This window comes from Myxine glutinosa, chromosome 10 (genome assembly GCF_964187855.1).
Source record: "Myxine glutinosa chromosome 10, kmMyxGlut1.1, whole genome shotgun sequence".
Lineage (NCBI taxonomy): Eukaryota > Metazoa > Chordata > Myxini > Myxiniformes > Myxinidae > Myxine > Myxine glutinosa.
The window spans coordinates 23,495,775-23,508,506 of NC_136270.1; the positions used below are offsets into that span (position 1 = coordinate 23,495,775).

General features: G+C 47.1%; 2 protein-coding genes across 3 annotated transcripts in view; one reads left to right on the top strand and one right to left on the bottom strand.

Annotated features, from left to right (window-relative positions):
• LOC137434339 (growth arrest-specific protein 7) overlaps positions 1–12,732 on the top strand; it is a 517,476-nt gene that overhangs the window by 161,555 nt on the left and 343,189 nt on the right. The window lies entirely within an intron of this gene.
• The window catches only part of LOC137433503 (uncharacterized), a 31,100-nt gene continuing 18,502 nt past the window's right edge, over positions 135–12,732 (bottom strand). Inside the window, exon 3 of the mRNA XM_068125831.2 lies at positions 135–4,038. Coding sequence (XP_067981932.2) covers positions 3,398–4,038 — 641 coding nt within the window. The 3' untranslated portion in view covers positions 135–3,397. The remainder of the gene's footprint in view (positions 4,039–12,732) is intronic.

The window sequence follows — 12,732 nt, forward strand, 5'->3', positions numbered from 1 at the left end:
ACCCTCCCGGTCGCACCGCAACAATATATATATATATATATATATATATATATATATATATATATATATATATATATATATATATATTACAAGCAAAGACTTAAATTGGGAGTAAATTCAAACTACTCCATGATAAAATCTCCAACCTTTAATTGTACCAACAATGACGCAGTGTTTCGGTTAACAACATGTGAAAAACCACATGCATCCGTTAGCCTTCCTCAAGAGTGATAAAATAATCTCAAAACCCCCTTATATACTCAAAGGTGGGGGTGGGCAAAGCTGGACAGCCAATCAAAACACATATCATATCTCTCGTGAACTCAGACTGTTATCACCAAATTAAAAAATTAACAGCACATTAACGGCTCAAAACCATAACGTAAATAAAACTTGATAATAAACCAAATGTTTAGCTACACTCCAGAACAATCGGTAAAAATTTTAACAAGTGATCATAAGTTAGTGTAACCCTATTAGTTAGTGAGATGAAAGCATAAAATAACCTGTAATGGTATCAATATCAACACATGGCCATATGCTATGGGTAAAGAGGTGGGGAGAAACAAAGTATGGGGGTAGGGTGGGGTGGTTTGGGAGATATCATCCTGATAAAAACTTTGGATGACAACATTATGTGGGATCTCTATTTAAAGTCAGGGAATCCCCACTCCATTTAGGCAAGAGTGGATCAAATGCTAATGGTAAGTCAATCACCTCCTGTGTGATCGACGTAACAGCTTCTTCCGTGAGCCAAGCCTCCAAGATACGTCTTCTGGTCCTGTTAGGGGTAGAACCTAAAATATTAACCCGATCCCGCAAAGGTGTGTGCCCTTCCTTCAGACCGTGTTTGGCAATAGCAGATCTGTTGAGATAATTACATTCAAATGCCTTGCGGTGTTCAGTAATACGCTGAATTAAGGTCCTTCCTGTCTCTCCCACATACTCGGCTCCACAAACACAGGGCACAGTGTACACCACACCTGCCATATCCTTCCTCGGAAGCCTGTCCATGACCCTCATAAGAGCTCGTCTAATGGTGAAAACCAGTTTGAAACACCCTCACTCCTTCCGCTTTCAAAACTCTGCCGACCCTCTGTGAAACACCCGGTATAAAGGGCAGAACACAAAACCGCCTTGGTTGTTCTTTCGGTCCCAGCTTGTTGTGTGGTGCAGCCATTATCGTTTTCCTGTTTGGTAACAAGCTCTCAGGGTAACCATTTGCCCTCAACACATCCTGAAGATGGTCTACTTCTCTCATCTTGTCTTCGAAGGTAGATGGTAACTCACGTGCTCTTTTTGAGAGTGTGTGCACCTCAGATCTTTTGTGCTCCATTGGATGGCAGGAATCGAAATCAAGGTAGTGATCGGTGTGAGTTGCACATTAACTTGCAATATACCTCTTTAAACACAAAGTAGATGGAAGAGAGGCAAGTAGAAAGCATGTCACATACGTCCATAGGACTTAAGGCTCCCGATTAATTGTAATGGGATTCCTTCTTTGTGCACCCTTGGTAGCCTGTGCGCCCTGGGGGGGGGGCCACTCCATTGCTGCTGTATAGCCGTCTGTATACCACAGCCGACAGTCTTTCAGTCGCTTTAATTCTGGCAAGCAATGGGTTCAACCTGCACATGTTCGTGCTACGCACAGGTGGGGAGCCGAAAGCAAACAAGCAATGCGGAAACGGTGAATGCTAAAGCATGAAACCAATAAATTCCACATTCCTGTGGCACCTTCAGTCGCACGTCAGACATGGACAGGAGGTTCATGAAGGACTTCCACGAAAAATGTACCCGTTTGAATGGTTCCATACCCAGTGTCGAAGGTGAATCTGCATGTGGCGATCCGCGAATATCACGCTTAGAAAGTAGAAACCCTCATGGCATTTTGTCATTCATTTGAGCTCAATATCTCTATTTTCATTCCAAACAGCATAACTCCAGTCACAAATTAAAAGCATTGATATAAAAAATAAACTTTTACCAACATTCGTGACATAAACAATTATTTCAATCTGGATGTGAAGTAGTTCCGTACGGTTGGGTGAACACAATTACGAATTCAAAATCGTAATTGTATTCACTCAATTCCAAACGTCGTTCCAATCATAAATTGATACTTTAACAAAATACTGTTTACAATGACGATTGTGTTGAGATATTATCAAACCAGCTCATTCTGTCCACCTCCGGATTTGCAGCAGGTTCGTATCGAGTTACTTTCAAAATCATAATTTCATTGTGGAATTTATGAAACCTCCTACCTACCTTAGAACATCCGCTGGGACCCCAAAACATTCCACAGGAGGTTTGGCAGGGCTAGCCCCAAAACTGAGGGAGTAGTTTGGGGACGGACAGACAGACAGACAAACGGACGGACAGACCCTTCTGCTTTATAATATAGATTCTTGTGTTGCATTTTATTTGTTGTGTTGTTTATTTGTTCTGTGGGTCCGAGAATAAGCCCGTGTGGCTCCGCCCAGGTAAGCACTTTGGTTCCCTCACTCGCGCGCGATGGACCAACCACCAGTTTCGGCTATGCGCCTCGGAATAAAGGACCGTTATGGCCATTCGTCACCCAGTGGTGTTAACCGCAGGGCTGACAGGACAATACACTTAATGAAATGCAGAAGGTAAATCAATTCAAAAAGTAACCGAAGAAATCTATGACGTTACACACTGTGATTACCGGTAATGAGTACATAACGGATTAATGAAGAGCTATTTGAATCATGAATCTGTAACAGATTGCGCTGTCCTCTCAAATTTCTCATCACTGATTTAATCCAATTAAAATTGTGAAAACTGAGGGAAATTTATTTTTTGGGGTTTGTTGTGGTCACAGCAGGTAGTTGCTGCCATTCAAATTTCTGAGAAGCCCCGCCTCGCTGTAGCCCACCCTTCAATGCTGGCTATTTGCTTGTTACCAGTGATGTGTGATGTCAACATGTTCTACTGCTAACTATTCCACACTTAATAGCTGGCCAAACAGAAAGTTTGGTGCTACTATAGTTAGAGCTGGTATATCATTTACTTTAGTGATTTCAAATAAATTTTCCACATATTTTCTTGCAAAAACTGATGTGATGAATTAATTAATTTGAGGCTGAAGTTTCATTGCTGGAAACAGTGGTCATGGCAGAGATATTTAAATATTAAAGCCCAGAAAATTGCAGTTGCTTACAATGAAGTATTGCTTACAAAGTTGCTTACAAACAAAGCTTTGCTGGATTAACCCAATTAAATTATTGTTGAAAATAATCAATATAATCGAACATGCAAATGTATCTTGAATGTCATTAAACATGAGTGTGGAAGGAATTTGAAAGTAATGGGACATTTGGGCAGATGCATCCATTGATCGTGTTTCAGTCCACTTCATACATGGCCGAACACTCTACAGACAGTCATGTAGACACTCGCATTCAGACAGAGACACTTGTCCATGTACCATCACCAAATCAGACAGTGTCAGGATCAGACCCTCCATAGGCATCCTCCGTCCTGTAGCGAGTGCCGACACCTCTCCAGGTGCCAGAAACCGTGTCCAAAGGGCAAAACCAGCGATGTTACCCACAAATGACTCATGGTTTTCGAAGCCACCTCCAGGGAAGTCTTGTTCCTGTCCTAGAACGAGGAAACCATCTGATGGGATGGTGTAGCCTTGGCGCAGTCCTGAACCTGCTGCGGCAAGCCGGCGGTCGATGTAAAATGCATAACGTCCCCTATGGGCGCTCCACATGATGCAAACATGATGCCAGGATCCTCCAAGAAGTCCATCTACAGGTAGCTCTCGATGTTCAGGGTCTCCAATGACCAACTGCAGTCCTGTTTTACTTGAGTTGCGTCCATAGAGCACAAGTTTGTTGTCGTTGTCACTTGTTGCATATGAGAGTATGGTTCCCAAATACGGTGCTCGTGTCCGAAGCCAGAAACAAATAGAGAATGCCCGCAGAGCAACCGGGAAGTTTTTTCCGAAAGAGGCCACATCGGTGGGAGATGATCCAGGAAAATGGAGATAATGTTTCACGTTACACACTGTGGGCAGAATAGGACACATATAAGATTCACGCATAATTACATGTAAAGTTTTGCTCTGGACACATGAAAAGGCGATTACAAAGCATTGTTATCAAACAAAAATCTAGTGCTGTGTTGTCATGGTTTTCTGGCCATGGCACACACCAGTGACAAGCGACAATTTGAAACACTCAACAACCATAACAATATTACAAGTTGGGTCACTTAATCAAGATGGGGTTATTTGTATTCTAAAAAAGCATAAAGGGCATTGTTGTTTGCTATTTTTAAGTCATAAATAAGCAAAGTCATAAATACACGAACATCATGGAGAGGAGGGAAACCCACAAACAGCAGGGTAGAGGGGCACTTAAAGGAAGGATGGGCGAGGAGAGAAAAATACTGAGAAAGAAACGTCTGAGCCCGGAAAATGGACGTTTTACAGCTGCAGGAAAAATTTACAGGAAAAATTGAAAAATGGACGTTTTACAGCTGCAGGAAAAATTAACTCGGGAGTGCAACACGGCAATGGAGGGCCAAATAGCCTCCTAATTTCCTTGCTTAAAGTCATGCTGGATCGTGCAAGCACCAGTTAGACAGTGTAGCTTCACAGGGACTGTGGACCCGTTGTATATTAATGTCCATTCTTCATATCCCCAAACAGATTTAAATGCAATGGGTTTGATTCACGACACAGCATTGACCTTCAAATGTGCAGGTACAGTCCAAGATCGACCCCTCTTCCGGCTGAAGAAGTGATGTTCCCCCACTCTGAGCCAATGTGAGATGAGGGGGTACATATAAAACGTGATGTATGCCCTCACTAACCAAATGCACTGTTATTACATGTTTTTACATCAATTTGACATTTCTTTACAGCTGTGGAGGAACTCTGGGAAGGGTTTGATACGGCAAAGGGTTGCTTATGTAGCTTTTCATGGTTGCTTTATGCAAGTTTTTTTCCCCCATTTTTGGGCGAGAAAAGCATGGGAGTCAATTTATCTATAATCCTAACCACCTGGGGTAATTGATTTCATGAGAGCTAATTGGCTATTATCTCCATTCACAGGTGAGAAATGTGAATGGATCTGTTTGCGATCATGCTGCATGGTGGAGGGGTGTGTGTGTAAGTGGGAGGTTGGGGTGGACACATGTTTGAGGTGATTGTTTGTAATGCAGACCAATTCAGTAAAATCTACGCAATACAAACAAACATGATTGTAACGGCCTGAACCAATTGGTTCACGTTTGTTTCGTTTTGCTGGCTGAAACGTTGTCATTCTTTGTTCAATTAAAGATTGGAAAACTCAACATGGATTCATGTGATTTTACTCCCAACTGCAAGTCTTTGCAAGAAATATATATAGAAATATATGTATATATATATATATATATATATATATATATATATATATATATATATATATATATATATATATATATATATATATATATATATATTGTTGTGGATATGAGGATTGTGTTTTTTTTATTGTGTTTTTTATTATTATTGCATTATTCTGGACCCTCCTTACTCCAGTTATGTATAAAGGTCAAAGGGCGTCCCATAATTAGGTCATAAACAATCACGTCAGCCAATCATAGATTTCCCCCTTGTTGATAGTTATATCTTTATTATGTGTATTAGGGTAAGGCCTTGTCTTCCATTAAGATGACACTCCATTGCACCAAGTGAAACAAGATAGATCCCCTTTCATCCCCATTCCCAAAATCTCCATTTCCAGCTACATCTCCTCCAAGCCTCCATTGCCAACTGCACTGGGCAGTTTGCCAGGTTTGCTACAGCTGTGGTTGCTGATTTCGCCCCAAAGCCGCCATTAAGCATGTGCTCAGCTCGGGGAAGAAGGGCGTGCCCGCCCATCGTCATCAAGGGCGGAGCCAGAGGGCCGTGCCGACCAATCAGGGCCGAGGCGAGCTGACCGATGGGCGTGTCCTGAAGGCCGGCGGCTTGATCGCCTGAGGCGCTATAAAAGCGCGCGCGCAAGAAGCAAGGTGGTTGTTGTTGAGTTGAGTGGTTGGACCAAAAGTTGAGTTGTTGAGTGTGGTGGTTGAGTTGAGTGGTTGGACCAGATGAGCTTTTACAGAAGTGGTTGGACCAGATGAGCTTTTACAGAAGCAGATGAGCTTTGACAAGACGAGAGAGACGAGTCCTGAAAAGAGCACGCGACGTCCACACAGCAGCAACAACAGCAGCTTGGGGCCTGGACGGCAGTTTTGAGCAGGGCCGCGAAGGAACGGTGGCTGCTAAACGCGCCGATCATGCTGCAGTATCCGTTGGACCTTCCTCTCCCTCCAGCCATCCACCTCCTGCCTTTCCATCCTTTTGTGTACGTGAGTTTGTTATGTGTGTCTTGTCCCTGGGTATTAATTAAGCTTGTATAAGTTAATAATTGCACTGTGTCTCTGAGCTCTTCTGTAAATTATTTTATTATCCTTCCTTCTCCTTGGTTACTTTGAGCGTGTAAATAGTAGGAATAAATTTAGTAGTATTTCCAACCTTTTTGTCTTCTTCTTCTTCTTCTTCTTCTTCACATCCGTGTCGCCTTTGTCTTTTCCCTATTGAATATCTGTGGCACGATCCGGCCAACATTCGGGAATCGGGATAGTCGGGGTAACTGTTCGGCCGCGGTGCCATCCGCTCGGCAAATCAACATCCTTATCCGCGGTCCGTAACAATTGGTGTCAGGAGCGGGATCGGACCCGAAGCGCGCTTAACGCGCTCAAAATTACAAGCTGCTGAAATTTGTTTTAAAGAAAAACCCGAATTTTGAAATCGCGCCATCGCTAGTCAAGGCGATCGGATGCCGGTGGGGGAACTAGAGGAGGGGTTAGGGGTAACCCAGGATCAGAGGGAAGAAATGGAGGAGGGCAATAAGGAGGTGGTTGAGGAGGTTTCAGGCGCGCAAAATGGCGCTCTCGCGCATGAGGTTTCAGGCGCGCAAAAAGGCGCCTCGCACGAGCGCGCGGTAGCCGAGCCCGCTGTATCAGCGGGCTTTGACATGCAGCAGTTCATGGCATGGTTTAGCGAATACATGGCAGAGTCGAAGTGCGACAACGAAAAAAGAAGCAGGGAAATGAAAAAAATGGGTGAGCAAATGAGGGATGAAGCGAGGGCTGATAGTGAGCGAATGAGGGACGAAGCGAGGGCTGATAGTGAGCGATTGAGGGGCCAAATGGGAGCAATGAGGGACGAAGCGAGGGGTACCGGTGAGGGGTTAGACAAGAAATTTGAGGGGTTAGACAAGAAATTTGAGGGGTTAGACAATCAGATAGAGGGGGTGAAAAATGGGTTAAGGGGGCTAGAAGATAGGATGGAAGGCAAATTGCGGGAAGTAGGGGAGCAATCCGCCCGAGAAATCAAACGGATGGGGAACCAGATAGAGGAGGTGAAAATCGGGTTAGAAGGTAAATTGGATGCTCAGAGGGATGAATTGGGACAGATGAGGGTGGCATCTACAAAAGAGAGGGAGGAGATGAAGGAGGAGATACGACGAGGTGTAAGCGAGGAGGTCTCGGGGGTACGCGAGGAGGTAAAGCGAGGTGAGAAGCGTATGGAGAAAGAGGTGAGGAATAATACGGCTAGGTTACAAGGGGGCATAGAGGACCTGACGCAGGAGGTGGAACAGCTGACGGTGGGACAGACGGAGTTAGCGGAGCAGGTACAAAGGAATACTGCGGTACTAGGAGGGTTAAAAGCGACACAAAGCGACATCAAGGACGACTTGATAGCGACGAAGAGGCAATGTCAGATGGTACGTGAGGGACTGACAACGAGGTTGGACGAGGTGACAGAAGTAATGGAGACGAAGGACCGGGAGGTGAGGACGCACATAGAGACGGTCAAGGTAGCCTTAGAGGACGAAATTGAGGAGACGCACCGGGAAATAAAAGAGGTGAAGCAAAAGTTAGAGAAGGTGGAAGAGGGGGTGAGTGAAATTAAGAAGAGCCGGACAGAAACTAAGAGAGAAATACAGGAGGAGGTGATGGAATATGTACAAGGTCGGTGCTCAAATTGTGATGATGTGCTCACTAACCAAATAAAGAGTTTGCAGGTGGTGAAGGAGGTGCGGAGACGAGGTGCCAAGGTGAGTGGCGATATATTTGGAAATGCATATGATGTGAGGGGAGCTTCAGTCAGCTTGGGGGTTGATTTGGATCCGGGTGTTCATGAGAGGCCGTTGGTGAAGTGTGTGACAGGTATGGTGTGCGAAGGAGGAGGTGTGCGAGAATGTCTGACTCTGGGGTGTGTGAGGAAAAAGTGCACGCCGAGGAGTGAGTGTGCTGTCGAGAGTGAGTTGGTCGTAGCGCGTGTGCGAGGGAGCACATGGAAGCGCATAGTGGGGAGTGTTACAAAGGATGTAACGAAAGAATGTACACCTGTGGTGAGTGTTACGGAGGAAGTAACGGGAGAGTGTGCACAAGAGGATGCGTGAGAAAGGTGTGTAACAGACGGGTGCATGAGGAAAGAGTGCGCTGTCAAAAGTAAGGAAGAATGCACACCTGTGGTGAGTGTTACGGGAGAGGATGCGCGAGAAAGGTGTGTAACGGACGGGTGCATGAGTAAAGAGTGTGCTGGCGAGAGTAAGGGTGAGTGCGCGACCGAGTGTGGTCGTAAAAGTAGTGAGAGTGACACGGAGCGTGAGTTGGTTGTGGCAGGTGAGAGAGGATGTACACCTGGAATGGAAGGATGCACACCTGGAATGGTAGAGCGTGTGTGGGAATGCACGCTTGAGTTAGTAGTGAGGCACGTGGTTGGGTGTGCAAGTGAGAGCACACCTGTGGTTGTCACCAAGGAGGTGACCGAGGAGGGGGCGCGAAGAGGTGTGTTGGTGAGGTATGCGAACGACGATTGTGTGCAAAGGTGTGCGGTGGTCAGGTGTGTGACCAAGTCTGTGAGCGAAAGAACGAGTGCAATAACGAAGTACGCGGGGTGTACGGGCGGCGTTGGACCACCGAGCTTGGTGAGGGTGAAAGGGGTAGCGCATGTGTGTGAGCATGCGGGTGAAGCATCGACGGTAACCGGGTTAGCGGTTAGAGTGACGTATAGCCGAATCGGGGCCTCGGTGTGCGCCGGGCTTCGCGTGCCGCGAGGACCAGCGGGGATCCGAACCACGGCGGTTTCGAAAGAACCGCCGTACGCGATCCACACTGGGCCTCGCTTGGAACGGCCGCGTCCGTGCTCCACTAGGCGGAGCGGGCAGCCCGATAGGAAGGGTCGTCATGGCGACCCCTTTTTGTTGAGGCGTTCCGGCAGGTCGAGATCGGGCCATTGGACGGCTCTGTGCTGAGGTGGTGCGTGGGATCTCGGCCCGGGTAAGCGTCCTTCCCTGCACCAAATGCCGGACGCATCCAGCCGCCGGCACCAGGTAACCCGCATTCATTGCTCGGCTTTACGAAGCCGAGCTTTAGAAGTGAATTGGCGCAGCGAGAGGCACTAGTGAGAAGACTGATGATGAGGATAGTGTTTTGGCCCCGAAATTAGAAAAACAAAATTTGATGATTGGCAGAGTGGATTGGCAGATGATTGGTAGTGATTGGCAAATTTTTGATTTGTTGGATTTGGACGAGCAAAATTGGTAGTGAGAGATACCCGATGTGATGGGATGGCAACTCTGCCATCTCTCACAACGGGGGCAAAGGAGCACTAGTCTTATGGGGTTTATGGCAGTGAAAACTAGCCCGGGGAGGGTTAGGATATAATGATAGGGACCTAGAAGATGACCTTAGGTAACGTTAAGATTAGGTAGTGACAATGATACCTGTAGTGGGGACGCAGGTAGATTAGTGCGGATGATAATGACGTGGTATGTGCTTAGTTTAAAGGGAAGACGGGGAGCACTAAGTTAGCAGGGCAACAGGTAGTTCAGATGATGCCGTGTGTATGGTTAAAAGGTGTGATTCCACAGGTGTGCAACTGGACAGGTGTATGGAGCAGTGTTTGAGTGAGTGATAGTGAAGTGTGTTGTGCTGACCAAATGGTCCAGGAAGGAAGGAGGGTGCAGAAAGCACCAGGAGTGATTGCAAAGGTGTGCAACGACAGGTGTATGGAGAATGGTTGTGTGGAAGACCTGGAGTGTGGAATATATGGAGTATTGGAATGGATGGTCGTGGAGTGAGTATGGTGGAAACTATGGAGTGGAGTGGATGGTGCGAAGGTGTGAATGGGGGAAGGATGGACCCCCATCACGAATACCCGGGGAGGGTAGTGTAAGTGTTAGGTCGAGGGTATAGGTAAATTGTGGTTGGATATTGGCATCTGTGGTGCGGGTGAGAGAATGGTATTTGGATGGATGCATTAGTGTTGTGGAAATGGCTGGGCGTGTAGCCTGTTAGTGTGTGTAGTTGGTTTGGGCACTCCACCACTGTGAGGATGTCGGCCAGGTGAGGCCGCAGGTGGGCTCTGGGAGCCGGTAGGGTTGTTGTGGATCGGGCCCGAGGATCCGGAGGATGGACCCGGGTAGCCCAGTGCCAGAGGGCACCGAGGGGTGACAGAGCCAGGAGGGGCCTTCCCCAATTAGATAGGTTAGGTAAGGAGCAGGTAAGCTCGGAGGCAACTACAGTGGTGGAGGTGTGCAGGTGGGTAGACCTGCTGGGAGAGCTGCACGACCCAGCCCAGAAATTGTGCAAGGGCACAGGGAGATGAATCGGGGGAGTGAGACCCCAAATTGAGAAGCACCACAGTTTGGTCAATGGGAATTGGTTTTTAAAACCACATAGAGTAAGATTGCCAATGGTTTGGCAGGGAAAGACCCCGGGTAGTGTAAAGTGTGTTAAAGTCATTTAGAGGATAGTTAGGATTGAAGTCTCCTCGCACCATCTGCATCCACTCACCTGGGATGACATACCTCCACACCATGCCAGGTTGTTTTATTATTTTTGATGCAAATGTTTGGAATGAGAGACGCATCATGACGTGGGTGTGACATTGTGCTTTGTGTTCCATCTCTTCCTCCTTATGAGGATTGATGATGAATTGGGTGATGGCAAATTTTGGATAGAGGGATTGTGGGAACGAATTTGGCATCGGGGAAATATGGGGAAGACGTGACATTAGCGACGAACTTGTAAATGTGTAGATTTTGTAAATATGGGGTAAGGGCAAGGGTAGAGTAGGTGACAGGGGGGGTGACGTACAGTAGGGACGAGCTTTCTCACTTCGCTCTCCGTACGCACTTCGCCTTGCATTGCCTTGTTTGATGTGTACCCTTGTGACCTTACCCCTCGCTCATCTGTCTTTTCCCCCTTTTGTCTCCCACATGAGGACCTGTGCGCCACTGGGCGCCGAGGGGAGCGTGCGTGAGTCGGCCATTGTGCGCCCGGAACTCCCAGAACCAGCTGTCTGCATCGATGCACCACATTATGGACCACATGTCTGTGGCTGAGCACCACTTATGGACCCCGTGGGTTGGGGCATGGCCCCTCTGCTGGCACCGGCCATGAAGGCCTGAGATCTTGCTGGCGGACCTTGATCACAGGGCACCGATGCCCCACAGGTGAACCACACTAGTCGGCCCTGTGGGCCATAAATAAAATAAAAATGGACACGTTTTGTGCGAGTTGTAATACAAATAGGCCGCCAGCAAAAGAAAATGACATCAGGAAAATAGTAATAGCCAGCAGAGGGAGCCGAAGAGCAAGAGACCACCTGCAGGGTTAGGGGTTGTTGTTTTTTATTTTTATTGATGAACAGTGATGACTGTGCACCGATTGGTGCTTGAGGGTGTGTTGGTGCGTTTTGGGTGCTTTCATGGTGCGTCGATGCAGAGCAGACTGTCTCTCCCCCCCAAAAGAACAATCACAGGTCCTGGGTTGCGTTTTGTAAATAAAGTAGAGCCATTGTAAATAATGCTCCCCACCGTCAATGTATAGTTTGAAGACCATCCCGCAATTTGGTTAGCTGTGGGCGTGAGTCTGTTAGGCAGGGTGCAATGGAGCAGCGGGAAATATTTATTTATGTTTTAAAACTGTCGCACTCAGGGTCAGGTTAAAAGTAGAGGGAACTACACCTACGTGTCACACTAAGTTAAAGTTATAGGCCCGGGACGTGCCTAAGAGGAGGGGAGGGTGCAGTGTTGTGGATATGAGGATTGTGTTTTTTTTGTTGTGTTTTTTATTATTATTGCTTTATTCTGGACCCTCCTTACTCCAGTTATGTATAAAGGTCAAAGGGCGTCCCATAATTAGGTCATAAACAATCATGTCAGCCAATCATAGATTTCCCCCTTGTTGATAGTTATATCTTTATTATGTGTATTAGGGTAAGGCCTTGTCTTCCATTAAGATGACACTCCATTGCACCAAGTGAAACAAGATAGATCCCCTTTCATCCCCATTCCCAAAATCTCCATTTCCAGCTACATCCCCTCCAAGCCTCCATTGCCAACTGCACTGGGCAGTTTGCCAGGTTTGCTACAGCTGTGGTTGCTGATTTCGCCCCAAAGCCGCCATTAAGCATGTGCTCAGCTCGGGGAAGAAGGGCGTGCCCGCCCATCGTCATCAAGGGCGGAGCCAGAGGGCCGTGCCGACCAATCAGGGCCGAGGCGAGCTGACCGATGGGCGTGTCCTGAAGGCCGGCGGCTTGATCGCCTGAGGCGCTATAAAAGCGCGCGCGCAAGAAGCAAGGTGGTTGTTGTTGAGTTGAGTGGTTGGACCAAAAGTTGAGTTGTTGAGTGTGGTGGTTGAGTTGAGTGG